This window comes from Oncorhynchus clarkii, chromosome 3, assembly GCF_045791955.1.
Source record: "Oncorhynchus clarkii lewisi isolate Uvic-CL-2024 chromosome 3, UVic_Ocla_1.0, whole genome shotgun sequence".
Taxonomy (NCBI): Eukaryota; Metazoa; Chordata; class Actinopteri; order Salmoniformes; family Salmonidae; genus Oncorhynchus; species Oncorhynchus clarkii.
Window position 1 is genome coordinate 45,421,620 of NC_092149.1, and position 21,399 is coordinate 45,443,018.

The following is a 21,399-nucleotide window of genomic DNA, read 5'->3' on the forward strand; positions in this document are numbered from 1 at the left end:
TGTTCACGCAGTTGAGCAGGGACCCTGGGCATCTTTCTTTTGGTGTTTTTCAGAGTCAGTAGAAAGGTCTCTTTAGTTGTCCTAAGTTTTCATAACTGTGACCGTAATTGCCTACCGTCTGTAAGCTGACAGCGTCTTAACGACCGTTCCACAGGTGCCTGTTCATTAATTATTTATGGTTCATTGAACAAGCATGGGAAACAGTGTTTAAACCCTTTACAATGAAGATCTGTGAAGTTATTTGGATTTTTATGAATTATCTCTGAAAGACAGGGTCCTGAAAAAGGGACGTGTCTTTTTTTGCTGAGTTTAGTATTTTGTTGTTTTGGCAGCCATAGCCAATTAGCCTCTAAACAGAACATGTTGGACTATAAGGAGTAACTATAGGCTCTTTTTGTCCATTATTCAGCTTAAAACACATTTTGAAGCTACATTATTTGTTTACAAAGATTGAAATTACAACAAAAACAAACATTTGCATAATATTGTTATGTACCCTATACAGTACCTTGGTACCTAGGCTGTAATTACATTATTCAGCAATCAATGGATATACAGTCATTTGAAAAAGTAAATACACCCCCTGGAAAGTAATTATTATTTGTTTTTAACATATTTGGACATATTTGGACACATGGATATTTGAGCTAAATTCCAACCACATTCATCGATTCACCAATTTAACAAATCACAAAAACAACAAAACAACTTTGAAAATGTTAAGCAATTAAAATAAACAAAAATGCAATTTCCTTATGTAGAAAAATGTAATACACCCCTAACTTTACCATCACATAAAATGGCTAAAATTAGAATCAGGTGCACCAAAACAGGTGCAAATGATTAGAAAATCATTAGAGTAACTTAGTCTGGTTGGTTTTAACCATATGGGTGTGTGATAACACATCATGCCACTATCAAAATACCTTTCCGAGGCCCTTAGAAGAAAGATTATTCATGCCCACGAGTCTGGGAGGAATTACAAATCCAGTTCCAAGTATTTCGAAGTACATCATTCCACTGTCCGATTGATCATCTACAAATGGAGAAAATTCCAGACCCCACCAAATTCAGCCTAATAGCTGACCGAAAGATGCTCATAGACGTCTTAAAGAACCCCAGGGTAACATCAAGGGATCTACAGGCCTCTCTTGCCACAATCAATGTCGAAGTGCATGAGTCAACTGTCAGAAAGAGACTGGACAAACTTGGCCTACATGCGAGGTCAGGAAGGAAGAAGCCTCTGCTCTCAAAAAATAATATTAAGACACAACTGACATCTCCAGACAACGCCTGGGTAAAGGCCAAACTACTGGAACAATGTGATCTGGACAGGCGAAAACAAAACACTGCCTTTGAACAGAAGAACCTCATACCAACAGTAAAGTGTGGAGGCGGTGGCATTATGGTTTGGGGCTGCTTTGCTGCCTCAGGGCCTGGCCAACTTGCCATCATTGAGTCAACCATGAATTCCATATTGTACCAGAGAATTATTCAGGAGAATGCTAGGCAATCTGTCAAAAAGCTGAAGCTGAACCGTACGTGGATCTTGCAACAGGACAATGATCCAAAACACACAGCAAAACTAAAACAGAATGTCTCAAAGAGAAGAAATGTGGGGTTATGGAATTGCAGAGTCAAAGCCCAGATCTCAATCCTGTCAAAATGCTGTGGGTGGACTTGAAGCGGGCCATGCATGCAAGAAAGCCCTCAAACATGACACAATTGAATCAGTACTGTAAAGAAGAATGGTCAAAAATTCCTCCCAGTCGATGTAAAAGACTGATACAGTTACTAGAAACGGCTACATTAAGTTATTTCAGCCAAAGCGGGCAACACCAGCTATTGAAACTAGCAATGTACTTATTTTTTCTGCATTTCTTTTGATTTTCGTTTAATAAAGTATAATCTTTCATATATTCAGTGGGGAGAACAAGTATTTGATACACTGCCGATTTTGCAGGTTTTCCTACTTACAAAACATGTAGAGGTCTGTCATTTTTTTTATCATAGGTACACTTCAACTGTGAGAGACGGAATCTAAAACAAAAATCCAGAAAATCACATTGTATGATTTTTAATTCATTAATTAGCATTTTATTGCATGACATATGTATTTGATCACCTACCAACCAATAAGAATTCCGGCTCTCACAGACCTGTTAGTTTTTCTTTAAGAAGCCCTCCTGTTCTCCACTCATTACCTGTATTAACTGCACCTGTTTGAACTTGTTACCTGTATAAAAGACACCTGTCCACACACTCAATCAAACAGACTCCAACCTCTCCACAATGACCAAGACCAGAGAGCTGTGTAAGGACATCAGGGGTAAAATTGTAGACCTGCACAAGGCTGGGATGACAATAGGCAAGCAGCTTGGTGAGAAGGCAACTGTTGGCGCAATTATTAGAAAATGGAAGAAGTTCAAGATGACAGTCAATCACCCTCGGTGTGGGGCTCCATGCAAGATCTCAACTCGTGGGGCATCAATGATCATGAGGAAGGTGAGGGATCAGCCCAGAACTACACGGCAGGACCTGGTAAATGACCTGAAGAGAGCTGGGACCACTGTCTCAAAGAAAACCATTAGTAACACACTACGCCATCATGGATTAAAATTCTGCAGCACATGCAAGGTCCCCCTGATCAAGTCAGCGCATGTACAGGCCCATCTGAAGTTTGCCAATGACCATCTGGATGATCCAGAGGAGGAATGGGAGAAGGTCATGTGGTCTGATGAGACAAAAATAGAGCTTTTTGGTCTAAACTCCACTCGCCGTGTTTGGAGGAAGAAGAAGGATTAGTACAACCCCAAGAACACCATCCCAACCGTGAAGCATGGAGGTGCTTTTCTGCAAATGGGACAGGACGACTGCACCGTATTGAGAGGAGGATGGATGGGGCCATGTATCGCGAGATCTTGGCCAACAACCTCCTTCCCTCAGTAAGAGCATTGAAGATGGGTCGTGGCTGGGTCTTCCAGCATGACAACGACCCGAAACACACAGCCAGGGCAACTATAAGGAGTGGCTCCGTAAGAAGCATCTCAAGGTCCTGGAGTGGCCTAGCCAGTCTCCAGACTTGAACCCAATAGAAAATCTTTGGAGGGAGCTGAAAGTCAGCATTTCCCAGCGACAGCCCCGAAACCTGAAGGATCTGGAGAAGGTCTGTATGGAGGTGTGGGTCAAAATCCCTTCTGCAGTATGTGCAAACCTGGTCAAGAACTATAGGAAACGTATGATCTCTGTAATTGCAAACAAAGGTTTCTGTACCAAATATTAAGGTCTGCTTTTCTGATGTATGAAATACTTATGTCATGCAATGAAATGCTAATTAATTTCTTAAAAATCATACAATGTGATTTTCTGGATTGTTGTTTTAGATTCTGTCTCTCACAGTTGAAGTGTACCTACGATAAAAATTACAGACCTCTACATGCTTTGTAAGTAGGAAACACTGCCGATTTTCTTCAAAGCAACCACCCTTTGCCTTGATTAGAGCTTTGCACACTCTTGTATTTCTCAACCAGCTTCAACTGCTTTTCCAACAGTCTTGAAGGAGTTCCCACATAATATGCTGAACACTTGTTGGCTGCTTTTCCTTTACTCTGCGGTCCAACTCATCCCAAACCATCTCAATTGGTTTGAGGTTGGGTGATTGTGTAGACCAGGTCATCTGATGTAGCACTCCAACACTCTCCTTCTTGGTCAAAAAGCCCTTACACAGCCTGGGAGTGGGTTGGGTCATTGTCCTGTTGAAAAACAAATCATAGTCCCACTAAGCGCAAACCAGATGGGATGGCGTATCGCTGCAGAATGCTGTGGTAGCCATGCTGGTTAAGTGTGCCTTGAATTCTAAATAAACCACAGACAGCGTCACCAGCAAAGCACCATCACACCTTCTCCATGCTTCACGGTGGGATCCACACCTGCGGAGATCATCCATTCACCTTCTCTGCATCTCACAAAGACACTGCGGTTGGAACCAAACATCTCAAATTGGACAGATTTTCAGCTGTCTAAAGTCCATTACTCGTGCTTCTTGGCCCAAGCAAGTCTCTTCTTATTATTGGTGTCCTTTCGTAGTGGTTTCTTTGCAGCAATTCGAGCATGAAGCATTCACGCAGTCTCCTCTGAAGCATTTATTTTGGCTGCAATTTCTGAGGCTGGCAACTCTAATGAACTTATCCTCTGCATCATAGGTAACTCTGGGTCTTCCTTTCCTGTGGTGGTCCTCATGAGAGCCAGTTTCATCATAGCGCTTAATGGTTTTTGTCACTGCACTTCAAGTAACGTTCATAGTTCTAGAAATGTTCTGGATTGACTGACCTTCATTTCTTCAAGTAGTGGTGGACTGTCATTTCTCTTTCCTTATTTGAACTGTTCTTGCCATAATATGGACTTGGTCTTTTACCAAATAAGTTTATTTGGTAAAACTACACAACTGATTGGCTCAAACTTATTAAGAAGGAAAGAAATTCCACAAATGTACTTTTAACTGTTCAGACCTATTAATTGAAATGCATTCTAGGTGACTGACTACCTTATGAAGCTGGTTGAGATATTGCCAAGAGTGTGCAAAGCTTTTTTGGTTACTACATGATTCCATATGTGTTATTTCGTAGTTTTGATGTCTTCATTATTATTATTCTACAATGTCAATTTTTTTTCTTCCCATAATGTCAAGCAAAGAGGCACTGAGTTTGAAGGTAGGCTGTGAAATACATCCACAGGTACACCTCCAATTGACTCAAATAATGTCAATTAGCCTACCACATTTAATTTAATCAATTTTAGAAAAACGATCTAACAAAATGTGGAAAAAGTCAAGGGGTCTGAATAATTTTCGATTGTTACTCAGTGACATTTGTCATGTCCAGCTAGCCACCTAGGTCCGAATGACAGTGTTCAACGTTCTCTTCACAGAAGTCTTTGCATAATAAGAAGCTGCCCAAGATCCCTGACAGTTCAAACCGCCTCCTACCACAACTTCCACAGGTACGCTGCCTAACATCAGTCTCCCAGGCTTTGGCAATTGCTAACCAGTAAGCCTATGTAACAGATGAGTTTGTCCAATATAGGCTAAGCATAATGTCTTGGTTTTGCTTCATAGAACGTGTGGGTGGTGTAACTCAAATAACTAACCATCTAATTGTTACATTTCCAATTATTTTTTATTTATTAGTCCCATACTCTCTCGTTTTGCACTAAACTATTCATTTATATCTGCCTTCAAAGATCCGCTCCAAACCCCAGTGGCAGGAGACAGCTCCTGCCTTTGTCCTGCAGCCGCCAGTCAGAGGAGAGTCCCATGGCTTTGGGGCGGCAGTTAGACTGTCCAGTAAGTTATGTTCTCACTGATATAGGCTAGTAGCAAATAGGACATAGTTTCAACTTCGTTATAGTTTTTAAAACATAATTAACCAAAGGTGACTCAAATGGAGAACAGCATATTGTATGTTGCAATCAATGAGTAGACATAGCTCCTTACAATAACAACAATACTTTTTGAACATACACACACCCTCCACAAACTGTAAATTGAGTGGTAAAAAAATGATGGATTTTATAACTGACTTCCCTCACCATGTTTTTTTCTTAGCCTCACATACTGTAACTGCGTGGAATATAATCCCTTCACCCCAATGCCCCATATGTTTCTTTGTGACCTATATGATAAAGTCCATCCACTGTAACTGTGTGGTGAAGGCAATACTATGCTTTATAATCCCCCCTATAAGTGTCTTATGTGACCTATAATGACGTGTCTCCACTGTCCACTGTAGGAGATGTGCTGGGTGGAGGGTCGGGAACCAGGCGTTACCAGAGCCTGAGCAGAGGCCTGGAGGACTCCCAGAGCAGAGAGGCCGGCCTGTCATCAGAGTCCTTCAAACATCGCAGCAGTAGCCACACTCAGCCCAAAAAAGACCGGGAGCAGTTCCGCAGTGCCCTGGTCGGCATAATCCTGTGAGTCCAATCAAATAATCAATCAATCCATACATTGCCTATTCATCCCCTTCCATCCAAGCATCCACATACCGACTCCCCCGACGTTCGGTAGCACTTTTCAACATACAACATTCTCCTTTCACTAAATTACCCCGTGTTTCAGGCAGCATGAATCTGCCAGTGGCAAAACCATTGTGGAGGACAGTCAGCCCCCTACCTGTGGGTCCCCGACAGCTACAGAGAAGGATATCCTGGTAAGGGAAGGTGACATTTTGGTATATATTGTTAATTAATAGGTCCAAAAATGAATGTAGCAACTGTGGATTATAGCTCTTTAATGTGTCTTATCTTTTTATGTCCACCTTGTTAGAGATATTACTATTACATCCGCAATGGGATCGACACAGAGCATGTGGCAGCCATGGAGGACTCCTGTCTGGAGAATGTTCTGGATCTGGTGCCCACTCACCTGAAGAGGCTGACTAGGACCATAGAGCTGCTATCAGACGAGATGAAGGAGGACTACCTGCTCAGTGTGAAGAAAGCCATCGGTACCTAACTCAACACAAATCCATCTGTGTTCTTTAAATTATCATTAAGACATATCTGTCTGTAGAATCAGATTTTTCTCTAGATTCTGTTCTAAAATGTGCATATCTATTATTAGTCTTTTGCTGCACAGTAATTAGTCATGTTGTTTTGTTGCCGCTGTTTGCAGTGGATTTCGTACTTCGGGACCCGAGGGAAAACGATGAAGACAAGGTCAAAGATGTTCCTCCTCACAGAGTTGAGTAAGTCCCATAAAATGCAGAGAGAATGTGACAATGTGTGCAGTACTTTGAAACACACTTGGTCCTATTACATGGACAGAAACCACATGGGCTCAGATTAATTGCCTATAGAAAAAAAGGAATGTCTCCTTAGTGTTTTGTTGCTTCCGAACTTGGTTGTTTAATAAAGAAACATTTTGACCGTCATGGTCTTCAGTTACTTGACGAAGACCATGTTGGTTGAAATGTTCTAAGTAGCCTTTTTTGTCAAATTGTATTCCTCTTAAAAATATTAAACTTCTTCTTATCCTCTTTTCCTTGCTGTACATAATTTAAGAATGGAGGTGGTCCCTAAACCATGGAACAAATCATTCCTTCATGCCCAAAAGAGGATGAGAGACAAGTTGCATTCCATCAACCCCACTATGCTATCAGTGCTGGACCTGTGGCATGTGTCTTTCAAGTGAGAACACTTCTATCCTATCATATCCTTCTATCCTATTCTTATAGTCTTATTTCTTTCTATATTTTTCTTCTCTTTCACTGTCCCAAGCCTTTATATTCAGTATTGCCATCTTTTCTGCTCTATGTCTGCCTCCCTTTTTCTTTAATCTCTCACCCCCTGCGTTCTCCTTGTAGGAAGATGCGTCTCATCGATGTTGAGGAGTTCCAGAACAGGCAGGAGTCTATGGAGCTCTCCATCTTCCAGCATCTAGTCACCAGACACATTGAGTGTGCCAAGGACATCCTCCTCAAAAAGTATGAGTACATGTAATAGAGTAGGTCCCCACTGGGCTAGAACCAGTGACCTGCATACTGACACTTTACACTTACATTTCCTGTCACCCCACAAAAGCCATGTCCCTTGCTGAAAAAGGAAACAACTACTTCAGGTCTCAGGAGGATTGATGTCACTTGCAGGATGAATACTACAAGTGCACTGCTAACTAGCAAGCGATTCCACATGGACTTTTGTTAGGTTCTGACAAACAGTGAAAAACTAACAGACAAGTAGTCAAAGCTCAAACCATGTTTATTCACCCACTGGGTCAAAAGGCTGCAAAGACAAAGACATGTTTACTCAAGCACATATATTTATACCCTCCTCGGTGGAGTCCACTCCTTGCAACTCTAGACAGCCAATGCATCTCTGTTGCTAGGCAAGACCTTAAGTGGTGACTGTTCCTTCTCACTTCATCTGACCTGACCTCGCCCCGAATCCTCACTCCTTCTTAAATCACGGCTGTCCTACCTTATCTGTTACTGAAACCAGACGGTTAACATTTTCCTCTCCCTATAGGATCCTTGAGATTTAACAATAACATGTTCTAACAGAATGTAAGCTCTCTGCACTCCTCCTTCCTCTCTCAGTAACTTTCCATACACCTAGTTGTTATCCCTCCATTGACCTCAACATATACATTCATTATACAGCAATCAAATAAGTTCTAAGTTCTAATATGGTAACATGAAAAAACATATTTCATGCTATAATCCAACACTTGATACCAGTGGAGGCTGCTGAGGGGAGGACAGCTCATTATAATGGCTGGAACAGAGCAAATGGAATGGCATCATGGAAACCATAGGTGTTTCTCAAAATGCATACTTCCGTGCTCTGAGCACGCAAATTGGGGCATGGCAGTGTCAGAGTATGAGTAAAAATCAAGGTATGTGAAATGGAGCACGCATTCGAGAAGCGTACTTAGTTTGTAAATATTTTGAAGCATGCATCGATGCAAGCTTCAACGGAAAGTATGCAAAGAAATATGACTCAGCAAAGTAAAAAATGACGCACGATTTCTTCAAATCAATGGCGGACATTATATGAGCTGAAGCGATAATGAAATGCTGACTATTCACATGTCATATGTTGCCTGACAACACTATTTTATCTTGATACGTTAATAAATACATGCTGTGTTAGTTTTGGCATGTTTACATGCCTACGTACTATAGATCGCAAGGCTATGAGTCAATAGGGCTAACTGTCTAGCTACTACTGTTAGCTAGCCAGAAAGCCACGAAGAATGGTTAGGTAGCTACCCAAGAAGAATTGACATCTATCTTGCATAATATTTGTTTTTTTGTTCATTTTTACTTGTTAAACAACCTGACTAGATAGATTTTTACGATTCACATATAGCTAGCTGATAGTTATGAAGTAAAACGGTTGCTTTGTGTTTATCTTGTTTGGTCTATTTTTGCCATTGTCCTGCCTGGAAGAAGGTTCAGTGAATGGGGAGGTGAAACGTGAGGTAATACAGTAGGGGGAGTGCGAGTGCTTCTGAAATGTAATGTTTTATGCATTCTCCACACTCACGTCCTCACAAGAACTTACTCAAGAGAGCGTCGTCGGAGATTACACTCGGAGCATGAGAGTGTGGAGCACAGTAGAATGCATATTGAGAAAGATCCCATGTGTTTGATGTATTTGATACCATTCCACTTATTCCGCTCCAACCATTACCATGAGCCCGTCTTCCCCAATTAAGGTGCCACCAACCTCCTGTGCTTGATACAACCGAACACCTAAAAATAACTGTAGCAGGCTTCCGAGGTGGCATGTCAGTGAAAAGTAGCATCTTAGCCGGGCTGTTTCTTGTCTTCCATTTCTAACCTATACCCTAACTTTGTGCTTATGAATAGGTGGTTTCCCGAAGTTCAGCACATTTACTACCAGGGGAACAAACGCAAGCTGGTCCCCAGCAACACCAACGCAGCCAAACTGCAGTCCTTCTTCAACTGTGTGGCTGCCCTGATGGCCTCACAGCTCCAGAGTCTAGCACTGGAGTCCATCCAGGATTACACACACCTCATTTCCCAGGACCCGGTAACTACAATACACACACACACACACACACACACACACACACGCTCAGTGTATGCCAGTCGTTTTGATTTTGGGGTCCTATCTCCAAGTACTCGGTGAGGGCCTATGAGCACCCTGGCTTTGTCCTGCGTCTGATCCTGGATGAGAATGACATCAAGTTTGAGCCTGACTTCAAAGACTTTGAGGTCATCCTTCTCAACGTCTACGACATCATGCTGAAATCCATCAGCTTGGTGCCACGCGTGGAGACCAAGCTCTACTCAGAATGGGTAATATATATATATATATGTGTGTGTGGTGTGTGTGTGTGTGTGTGCATGTTGGGATGAAAGTGCCACTGTGTATCTCTTTGGCTTGAATTGAAGAAGTAGACATCCTACTGTGTTTGTGTGTCTGTCACTTACCCTCACAATTTACTGCACGAGTATAAGACTTCACACCCACCATATCACCTCATCCACCTTCCATCCTACAACACTCTTCCCAAGCCGGGCTGCCAGAGCGGGGGCACACTCAAGCCCATCGTCCTCCCGGAGATCATGCAGGCCCAGCAGGAGGAGGTGAGGAGGGTAATCTGGGAGGAGAGCGCCGGGCCTCTGGAGCATGTGCGACTCTACGACAAGTACGCTCCCCTGGTGTCCCAGCAGGCCCAGGATGACGTGGAGCAGTTCCTCCGCGAGCAGCATTCCTTCCCAGAGATCATGATAGAGGTCACCCGTTACCAACAGCTGGCAGATGAGATCCAGTACAGCTCCAGCAAGGTGTGGATCTAGTTTATACCGAATGTTACATTTTAGTCCATTTTAAAGATACCCCATGGAAGTTTAATTGCTCATTTTGGCCTCCCCCATCCCACCATACGCCTCTTTTTTAAAATAAGTACACCTACATTCAAAAGTAAATTAAACTAAGGAAGGTGAAACACATTTTATCTTTATTGAGGACATTTAGGCCTGGGAAATTATAAATATACAAAATGGGGATATACTCAATAGATACTGGGTGCCTGAGAGTATGGACTGTTTGGATTTGTTTGGAGGATATGCTTCACTGCAGTCATTTTGAGCAGTGATAGGCTATTGCAACCACTGTTGGTATTGAGCTTGATACAGTGTTGCTAGGATTTAGGGTTACAACGCTAGTTTCAAGCAGCATTGTTAACAAGCTTTGGTCATTAAAACATTGTTTGCAATAGAGATTTTATTTTTCATTGTCTTCTCTTCCCTGCCATATTGTGCACAACAGGTGGTGCGCCTGGGTATGTTTGAAGTGCACTGCCACGAACTGGTTCGTGCCCTGGTGAAGCGTGCCGAGGGACTGCGGCAACATCTGGTCACACATATGTTGGAAAACCACCAGGAAATGAACAAGAAGTGAGTCACTTTTCTACCCTGTGAAGATTCCCATTCTCTCAGAATGAACCTTAGGTCTAAACAAAGCACACACAAAAATCATCCCTGAGGTCATTGCAGAAAGTGCTCTGTCAGAGTGAAGGTTCTCCTCAAGAAATACCTTGGGCATAAAAATACGTTCTGCAATCAAACTTCTCACTTTTGACTAGGGATGCACGATATATCGGTGAACATATCGGAATCGGACAATATTAGCTAAAAATGCCATCATCGGTATCGGCCGATGTCTAGTTTAGCGCCTGATGTGAAAAACCGATGTCAAAGCTGATGTTCATACCTATATAACGAAGGTACGTGACGTAATGACGCCACGTAAAATGTTGCGCTATACGTGCAACACAGCATTCCTAACTAGCCCACAATGTCTGCTGTGAGGATCTAGTTAACAGTACCAAGTGCGCTATTTTTCCGATGTTGTCCTACGGGAGTTACACAGTAATAGCGTCACTGCTATTAGCTTCACAACATACATACTATGGAATGCCGTTTGGATCTTTGCGTGTCAAAAAAGATACAGTAGCACTGTCAAAGCTGTACAAAAAAGTCAGCAAACAAGCAAACTTCGGCCACGAACGATGTGTTTACAATACCGCGTTGGTAATAAAGCATAATTTGTTCGACTGCAACTCCTGGGGTAGCTAGCTTTAGCTTGGTACCTAGCTAGCACCAATACAACCAGCCTGAAAACAATGACCAGTAAAAACTGCAGTTATTTTCATTATTCTTAGCAATGATTTAGGAATCCTTGTGAGTAAGTATTGTTGTTCGCCTATTGAAATTGAACTTCAGGTCATGAAAATAAATAGCTAGTCAGCTACTTAACCCTGTTGCCCAAAGCTAACGTTATAAGCAGCCAGCTAGCTTCATCTGGCTAGTGAGGCTCGACCGGACCGGATTATGTGTTGGTAAGCTAGCCACAATAAGAATTAGGCACAATAGTGGAATTTTCGGTTTACCTTCAAAATAAAAGTATGTCATTGACAATGTTGCAAATGAATACAAATAGTAGAATTATGCCATACTTTTATGAAGGCTAACCGCAAAGTCCACTATTGTGGCTAATCCTTATTGTGGCTAGCTTCACATAGATGGGTGGGACCACCATTAATCAAATAAGAACTGTATTATAACTTAGGTTTATTTTAGATGATGACACCTAGCTATATAGTTAACTATAGCTACTGAAACAGATTATTTTGTTTTGCTATGTTTTTGAGGAAGAACATTGTTTGCATCCATGAGCTAGCTAGCTTTTTTTTATGAGCAGCACTGTAGGTGTAGTCCTGTGTGTGCCTGTGTGTGTGTGACTGCAGGCTCTGTGATGAATTTGAGAAGATCGCAGATAATGCACTGAGCACCCCTCCCAACACACAGGAACTGATGGAGCTCAAGGTAAGTTCCATCGTTACACTCGCTGCTGTAGTGTGTATCATGAGTGATTCGAAACCCAGACATAAAATACCATGATTTGGGGGATTTCCACAGAATGTAAACTATAGAACAGTCCTTTGGAGGAATGATTGTTGACAGATTTGACATTTGTATCTAAAATAATAATCTAAAAATAATAATACCAAAGATACTGGAATCTTGAGTAATTTTGGTAATTAACAGAATATCTATAGCAATAGTTGCGGTAAAGAGGTTAATCGAACTCGACCAAAACAATGGAATTGCCATGGAAACACGTGGGGGAAAGGGTCGTGGGGGAAAGATCCTGAATCTCCTCATTGCCCCCCAGAAAAAGTAACCTACATTTAGGCTATTGTTTATATGTGAATTTCACACCATGTTAACGTAAAAATCGGAGTAAAATGATTGTATGGATGTCAACCCCAACACATGTTCATGTCATCGTCACCAATCAACTGCATTATGGTTAAAAACGACTTTGACTACCACCAACAATTTCTGTATGCTAGCTATGCTAACCAGCTTATTGACAGGTTGGTTGTTTAGCAATAAAAACAATGTGCGCACAACCATGGGACACAACAGATGAGGTTAGATTGTTGACAACATGTAAGCTATATTTCATCTCTAATGTTTATTGAAAAGACAAATACATTTGCTGAAGACCACTCGTTGTTTCTCAAATACTTTGTTAGTTGTTGGTTAGCTAGCGAATTTTAGGCATATTAGCATTGACATGAAATCAGTCAAAACACCTCAAAACAAGACATGATCTCAATCGTGGACTACAGGAAAAGGAGGGTCGAACACGCCCCCATTCACATGGACGGGGTTGTAGTGGGGCGGGTCGAGAGTTTCAAGTTCCTTGGTGTCCACATCACCAACAAACTATCATGGTCTAAACACACCTAGAAAGTTGTGAACAGGGCACAACAACATATTTTCTCCCTCAGGAGACTGAAAAGTTTTGGCATGGGTCTCCAGATCCTCAAAATGCACCATCAAGATAATCTTGACCCGTTGCATCACCGCCTGGTATGGCAACAACTCGGCATCCAACCGTAAGGCGCTACAGAGGGTAGTGTGTACGGCCCAGTACACCACTGGTGCCAAGCTTCCTGCCATCTAGGACCTATATATTAGGCAGTGTCAGAGGAAGGCCCAAAAAATGGTCAAAGACTCCAGTAACTCCAAGTCCTAGACTGTTCTCTCTGCTACTGCACGGCAAGCGGTACCGTAGCGCCAAGTCTAGGTCCAAGAGGCTCCTTAACAGCTTCTATTCCCAAGACGTAAGAGTGCTGAACAATTATTCAAATGGCCACCCCCCACTATTTACATTAATAACCCCCCCCCCCCCCTTTGTTTTTACACTGCTGCTAGTCTCTGTTTATTAACTATGCTAAGGGATTGTAAGTAAGCATTTCACCTGTTGTATTCGGCGCATGTGACAAATAAAATTTGACTTGATTTGATAACAAGATGACACAAGCCACTTACGATTCCCCACATTACAGTTTCTTGTCATTCTTGCTAGGAATCTGGCCATACAGAATCACAACAACAGGCAGCCTTCTGCCCCATGGAACGCACACATTGTTTTCGTCACGTTGTCAGCCAACCCATTTATAGGAATGTTAGTTAGCATTTAGCAGACACTTCGTCTAAACCTGAAAAGGGACAACATCTAAATGTTTTGCACCGAAAGCAGTCAAATATATGAAAATAGGCCTTAAGTGCCTATTGTAATACATAAATCTTGAAGGATTTGACAAATATCCTCTTTGTTATATCAGATTGTTTGAATGTGCACCAATATGCTCAATGGGATGATCTGCGCTCCATTGACTCCTTTACTGCATCTACAGTTGAATTCGGAAAATTACATACACCTTTGCCAAATACATTTAAACTCAGTTTTTCACAATTCCTGACATTTAATCCTGGTAAGAATTCCCTGTTTTAGGTCAGTTAGGATCACCACTTTAAGAATGTGAAATGTCAGAATAATGGTAGAGAGAATTATTTATTTCAGATTTGATTTCTTTCCTCACATTCCCAGTGGGTCAGAAGTTTACATACACTCAATTAGTATTTGGTAGCATTGTCTTTAAAATGTTTAACTTGGATGAAACGTTTCGGGTAGCCTTCCACAAGCTTCCCAGCTCCTAACAGAGCTGGTGTAAGTGAGTCAGGTTTGTAGGCCTCCATGCTCGCACATGCTTTTTCAGTTCTGCACACACATTTTCTATGGGATTGAGGTCAGGGCTTTGTGATGGCCACTCCAATACCTTGACTTTGTTGTCCTTAAGTATGCTTGGGGTCATTGGCCATTTGGAAGACCCATTTACGACCAAGCTTTTAACTTCCTGACTGATGTCTTGAGATGTTGCTTCAATATATCCACATAATTTTCTTCCTCATGACGCCATCTATTTTGTGAAGTTCACCAGCCCCTCCTGCAGCAAAGCACCCCCGCAACATGATGCTGCCAAACCTGTGCTTCACGGTTGGGATGTGTTCTTTGGCTTGCAAGCATCCCCCTTTTTCCTCCAAAGATAACAATGTTCATTATGGCCAAACAGTTCTATATTTGTTTCATCAGACAGAAGACATTTCTCCAAAAAGTATGATCTTTGTCCCCATGTGCAGTTGCAAACCCTAGTCTGGCTTTTTTTGTGGCGGTTTTGGAGCACTGGCTTCTTCTTTGCTGTGCAGCCTTTCAGGTTATGTTGATATAGGACTCGTTTTACTGTGGATATAGATACTTTTGTACCTGTTTCCTCCAGCATCTTCACAAGGTTCTTTGCTGTTGTCCTGTGATTGATTTACACTTTTTGCACCAACATACGTTCATCTCTAGGAGACAGAATGCGTCTCCTTCCTGAGCGATATGACGGCTGCGTGGTCCCATGGTGTTTATGCTTGCTTACTATTGTTTGTACAGATGAACATGGTGTCTTCAGGCGTTTGGAAATTGCTCCCATGGATGAACCAAACTTGTGGAGGTCTACAATTTTTTTTCTGAGGTCTTGGCTGATTTCTTTTGATTTTCTTATGATGTCAAGCAAAGAAGCACTGAGTTTGAAGGTAGGCCTTGAAATACATCCACAGGTACACCTCCAATTGACTCAAATGATGTCAATTAGCCTATCAGAAGCTTCTAAAGCCATGACATAATTTCTGGAATTTTCCAAGGCACAGTCAACTTAGTGTATGTAAACTTCTGACCCACTGCAATTGTGATACAGTGAATTATAATTGAAATAATCTGTGTAAACATTCTTTGGAAAAATTACTTGTGATATAATCACTCACACCTAACCGACTTGCCAAAACTATCGTTTGTTAACAAGAAATTTGTGGAGTTGTTAAAACAAGTTTTAATGTCTCTAACCTAAGTGTATGTAAACTTCCGACTTCAACTGCTTGTATCATATCTTTGGTAATTTATGATTGTATATACAGTCGTGGCCAAAAGTTTTTGACACAAATATTAATTACCACAAAGTTTTCTGCTTCAGTGTCTTTAGATATTTTTGTCAGATGTTATTGTGGAATACTGAAGTATAATTACAGTGTCAAAGGCTGCTATTGACATTTTCTTGAAGTTGATGCAAAGAGTCAATATTTGCATTGTTGACCCTTCTTTTTCAAGACCTCTTCAATCTGCCCTGGCATGCTGTCAATTAACTTCTGGGCCACATCCTGACTGATGGCAGCCCCTTCTTGCGTAATCAATGCTTGGAGTTTTTCAGAATTTGTTGGTTTTTGTTTGTCCATCCTCCTTTTGAGGATTGACCACAAGATCTCAATGGGATTAAGGTCTGGGTAGTTTCCTGGCCATGGACCCAAAATATCGATGTTTTGTTCCCAGAGCCACTTAGTTATCACTTTTGCCTTATGGCAAGGTGCTCCATCATGCTGGAAAAGGCATTGTTCGTCACCAAACTGTTCCTGGATGGTTGGGAGAAGTTGCTCTCTGAGAATGTGTTGGTACCATTCTTTATTCATGGCTGTGTTCTTAGGCAAAATTGTGAGTGAGCCCACTCCCTTGGCTGAGAAGCAACCCCACACATGAATGGTCTCAGGATGCTTTACTATTGGCCTGACACAGGACTGATGGTAGCGCTCACATTGTCTTCTCCGGACAAGCTTTTTTCCGGATGCCCCAAACAATCGGAAAGGGGATTTTTCAGAGAAAATGACAGTCCTCAGCAGTCAAATCCCTCAGCAATCTGTACCTTTTGCAGAATATCAGTCTGTCCCTGATGTTTTTCCTGGAGAGAAGGGGCTTCTTTGCGGCCCTTCTTGACACCAGGCCATCCTCCAAAAGTCTTCGCCTAACTGTGCGTGCAGATGTACAAGCTCTGTACTGGTGGTGCCCCGATCCCGCAGCTGAATGAACTTTAGGAGACGGTCCTGGTGCTTGCTGGACTTTCTTGGGCACCCTGAAGCCTTCTTCACAATTATTGAACCGCTCTCCTTGAAGTTTTTGATGATCCGATAATTGGTTGATTTAGGTGCAATCTTACTGGCAGCAATATCCTTGCCTGTGAAGCCCTTTTTGCGCAAAGCAATGATGACGGCATGTGTTTCCTTGCAGGTAACCATGGTTTACAGAGGAAGAACAATGATTCCAAGCACCACCCTCCTTTTGAAGCTTCCAGTCTGTTATTCAAACTCAATCAGTATGACAGCGTGATCTCCAGCCTTGTCCTCATCAACACTCACACCTGTGTTAACGAGAGAATCACTGACATGATGTCAGCTGGTCCTTTTGTGGCAGGGCTGAAATGCAGTGGAAATGTTTGTTGGGGATTCAGTTCATTTGCATGGCAAAGAGGGACTTTGCAATTGATCTGATCACTCTTCATAACATTCTGGAGTATATGCAAATTGCCATCATACAAACCGAGGCTGCAGACTTTGTTAAAATTAATATTTGTGTCATTCTCAAAACCTTTGGCCACGACTGTACGTATAATATGTATTTTCAATTGTAGTATGCATTGTTTATATATGTCTCCATATTGTTCATGAGTGTCTAGTAAATAGAACATATGGTTGAAGAGAAAATATCCTAATTGATGAAAAAAGCATCTAATTAACAATGGCATAACCTCTGCGCCTCGTCCAACTATTTACTTTTTTCACAACTAGTTTGACGCCAAAACATTGACAACAAATACATACTGACATAGTAAAAAAAGTGTAAAAAAATGTGAACGATTTAAGCAACAAAATATTATGACCCCATCACTGAAAGAAAAGATAACAATGTCCATAAGCCTTATTTGAACAGAGTGCAGAAGTCCAGGCACTAAATCAGACTGGTGGAATAAGAACATCAGTCATGATGTTCTCTTCTACACAGAAGGTCATACAAAATTATTGCCTGATGATTTTCAGAACTTCCTAATACCTTTCTGATGGATTTTAGTCACTTTAAACTAATCTTCCTTCATACGAAATTATTAGTATTGAAATACGGCCAAAAGTACTGTCAGACTGATTTGTTAATAGACAATCATCGTCCCAATTAAAAAAGTAAACATTGGCTGTTGATTACATCCCTTTTTTTACATGGTGTTTTATATTGAAATGGGGTCGCGGGACAAAAAGGTTTGGTAGCCCCTGCTCTACGGGGCGTATCAAAGTTCCAGAGTTGGATCTCTGCTGCTTTTAGAGTTAGGATCCAATTTGTAAACATTACCAACAGAGTAAATGGTTTCAGGTTTCTCCACAAAAAAAATGAGATTGAGACTGGTTGTGCCACTATGTAAGAAAAATAAGAGATTTTTATTTTATTTTTTATCATCATATTTATTTGTTATCATACAAGGCAACATGTTTCTTTAGATTGCTGGAAATGGCAGTTACTGGTGTTCAAAAAAATCTTGAGTCCAAAGGGGCACTGCCCACCTCCGGGCCTACCCCCGGCCATACTCAGCAGCACCACCTTCTTAAAAAATCACCCTCTGCTGGTGATTTGCAGGGTGTCCAGTGATACAATTGTTTTTTTTTTGCCTACTATGCCAATTTCTCCATATAAAATGGGCCATAACTTTAAAACTCGCTGATATCCCACTCTGAAACTTTGATATGCCAGTAGAGTTTATTTTGTTCAACAATATATTGAAATATGTGCCAAATCAATAGACAAATATTTTCAATAATAGGGATGTTTACGTTTAACCGTTAATTGTTTAGACAGCAAAAATACATTTGACCGCTTATCAGTATAGGTTAATTTGCATAATTTTGTGGAATTTTATTTTTCACACGCGCACAGCATGCAGTCTAGTTTGAGGAGCGGAATAGCCTACCACCTGTCAGACAGTGAAAGTATCTCCTCAAAAAGCCTGTAGGCTACTGGAGTGAAACCTGGTGGCCACGATTTAAAAATGAGCTATTTTTATTCATAAATCTCTTCTCGTAAAGCGCGCCTCCCATTCTCTATTCGGATGCATAGGCTATAGCCTTCCTACCGTTGACTATCAGTTAGTCATCCACCAGTGCAGTGTTTAATTTGAACAGGATCCGGCACCTCTCAAATTTGACTTTGTTTGTTCCTGCACCCATTTGCCCAGATCCGGTACCTTTCGCAGCATGATTAATTAATTATCTCGCTATTCGCACTGTAGACATTCTAAAAATAGCGATCAGCATTAAATAAAGTTGCCTCCTCGTTATTTCTCCCACCCACCAGAAAGACCATCATGTAAAAGCGTGGTCATCCTTCTATGTAATCATCCTATCCTGCCACACTGATTCCAGACCTACTCCCTTATTTGTACATAGAGGTTATAGGGAGTGCCAGTGGGGTAAGTAACTGATCTTGACACAGATCTTGGTAGTGGTGGTCAGCTAGTGAAGAGGTCCCTACGTAATCATGTCACGTAGCCTAGTCTAGTCGTCTCCCTACTTAATTTGAATCGTGGGAAAGCCAAGTAAAAAATGTAAATTTTTCAAGTCTAAAAATCCAGAGAAAGATGTTGAATCCAGAAGGCTTCTTAACAGCTTCTACCCCTAAGCCATAAGACTGCTGAACAATCTTTTTTTTACACTGTTGCCACTCGCTGTTTTTTACTGTGCATAGCATAGTCACTTTACCCCTACTTACATGTACAGTACCAGTGAAAAGTTTGGACACACCTTCTCATTCCAGGGTTTTTCTTTATTTTTTTTCAATTTTCTACTTTGTAGAATAAAAGTAAAGACATCAAAACTATAAAATAACACATTTGGAATCATGTAGTAACCAAAAAAGTGTTGAACAAATCAACATTTATTTTATATTAGAGATTCTTCAAAGTAGCCACCCTTTGCCAGCCAAATACCAGCAAACACATCTGTAAATAAAAGTAAGCATCACTATGACCTTCTAGTTTCCTATTCCCAGAATTTACCACATTCTATCCCACTTTACCAGGCGTTTGTGGACAAGGTGGAGGCCACGGAGATGCCCCTCCTGGAGACCAAGCTGTCAGAGTCCAAGACCCGTCTTTGTTTCCTAGTGGACTATGTCACCTTCTCCCCTCTGGACATGCGCCTCAACCGGCAGACCTTCCAGTGGCACACACGAATGCCCTCCATCTTCGAGGAGCACCGGCAGATCACCAGGGAGAAGACAGAGCAGTACCAGGGTGGCCTTAAGGTCAGTTAGACAGCAGAGGGAGGGAGAGTGAAAGTAAAAAAAAACAAAAAACATATTGGGTGTATTCATTAGTGCTCATTGTAGTAAAACACTGCAACTGAAAACACCAATTAGTGTTTATTATTGGACCAGGTCCAGGTAGTCCCTCCCTGTTTCATTCTGTTTTCGTCAGTTTGGTGCCTGATGAACATGACCCTGATAATCTGTCTATGCCACTCTTGAAAGTTAACAGTACACCAAACCCTCACAATAACCTAAAACAACCAATTATCCTCCACCTCACATCAATGACATACAGTACTTTGTATTTAAATGACCTTGCAACAAAACTCCAGCATAAATCACTACATATCACCATTAATTTAAAAAGTTGTCATGTCCAGACCATTTATTAACTTCTATTTATTCAGGGTAGCCCAATTGAGACCACAGTCTCATTCCCAATGGTGCCCTGAGTACAAACATTGTCTCACAAACAGGAAGTAAAATGTACCTTACAAATAAAACCAGAAGAATATACATAACCACAAGGCACAACCTCAACACCACAATGTCAACAAATAAACCACTACCATCAATCGAAACAACTGCAAACCTCAATTCATTCAACACCCGAGTCCTAAACTACTCAAGTGGCACCAGGGAACAAGATGCAAGGAATTTAGTAGGTTATTCCAACAATGTTGGCACTAAAACTAAAGGAGGATTTACCTAAATTGGTCAAGACCCGAGGGACCTCAAGAGTTAACCAATCCTGCGAGCGGATTTGGTAGCTCATTCTTTTATACGTTAGCAACACAATAGGTAATTTGGAAGCTTGTGTAGAAGAGCTTTGTAAACAAAATTATAATTAAGTGATCTATGGGACTTTAATGAGGACCAGCAAACCTTTTTGATGCAGGATGCAGTAGTTAGTATTAAAACTGTCACCTGTGATAAAGCGAAGGGCACTACCGTAGACAGCATCCAAAGTTCTAAGAGTAGTGGCTGCTGCAAACTGGTAAATGGTGTCACCATAGTCAAGAACTGTCAGGAAAGTTGACTGTACAATCTGCTTCCTGCTATTTAGGGTGAGGCAAGATATATGTAAAAAAAAAAATCTTTGCTTTAAATCTTTGCTTTTCAACTAGCTCATTCATATATATATTTGTTTAAACATTAAGTCTTTGTCAATCCATGCCCAGATATTTATAGGTGGGAACCCGATCGATGGGAGAACCATCCAATTAATAAATACAGTATTTTGTCCATCTGGATTGTTTTTGTGAGAGTTAGAGAGCAACATATATTTAGACTTGCCCACTTAAAGTACAAGTCCACTGACTCACCTACTTTGATAGTGCATACGCACAATTATCTCCAAAT

The 21,399-nt window shown here is 41.3% G+C and overlaps 1 protein-coding gene across 1 annotated transcript in view; it reads left to right on the plus strand.

Annotated features, from left to right (window-relative positions):
* The first annotated feature begins 1,042 nt into the window (after positions 1 to 1,042).
* The window catches only part of LOC139385579 (dynein, axonemal, heavy chain 7), a 229,091-nt gene continuing 208,734 nt past the window's right edge, over positions 1,043 to 21,399 (plus strand). Inside the window, exons 1-15 of the mRNA XM_071130761.1 lie at positions 1,043 to 1,123; positions 4,927 to 4,998; positions 5,239 to 5,341; positions 5,787 to 5,967; positions 6,113 to 6,203; positions 6,320 to 6,500; positions 6,668 to 6,740; positions 7,057 to 7,182; positions 7,359 to 7,478; positions 9,369 to 9,552; positions 9,642 to 9,821; positions 10,041 to 10,313; positions 10,798 to 10,925; positions 12,278 to 12,356; positions 19,810 to 20,034. Of these exons, the coding sequence (XP_070986862.1) occupies positions 1,043 to 1,123; positions 4,927 to 4,998; positions 5,239 to 5,341; positions 5,787 to 5,967; positions 6,113 to 6,203; positions 6,320 to 6,500; positions 6,668 to 6,740; positions 7,057 to 7,182; positions 7,359 to 7,478; positions 9,369 to 9,552; positions 9,642 to 9,821; positions 10,041 to 10,313; positions 10,798 to 10,925; positions 12,278 to 12,356; positions 19,810 to 20,034 (2,097 nt within the window). The remainder of the gene's footprint in view (positions 1,124 to 4,926; positions 4,999 to 5,238; positions 5,342 to 5,786; positions 5,968 to 6,112; positions 6,204 to 6,319; positions 6,501 to 6,667; positions 6,741 to 7,056; positions 7,183 to 7,358; positions 7,479 to 9,368; positions 9,553 to 9,641; positions 9,822 to 10,040; positions 10,314 to 10,797; positions 10,926 to 12,277; positions 12,357 to 19,809; positions 20,035 to 21,399) is intronic.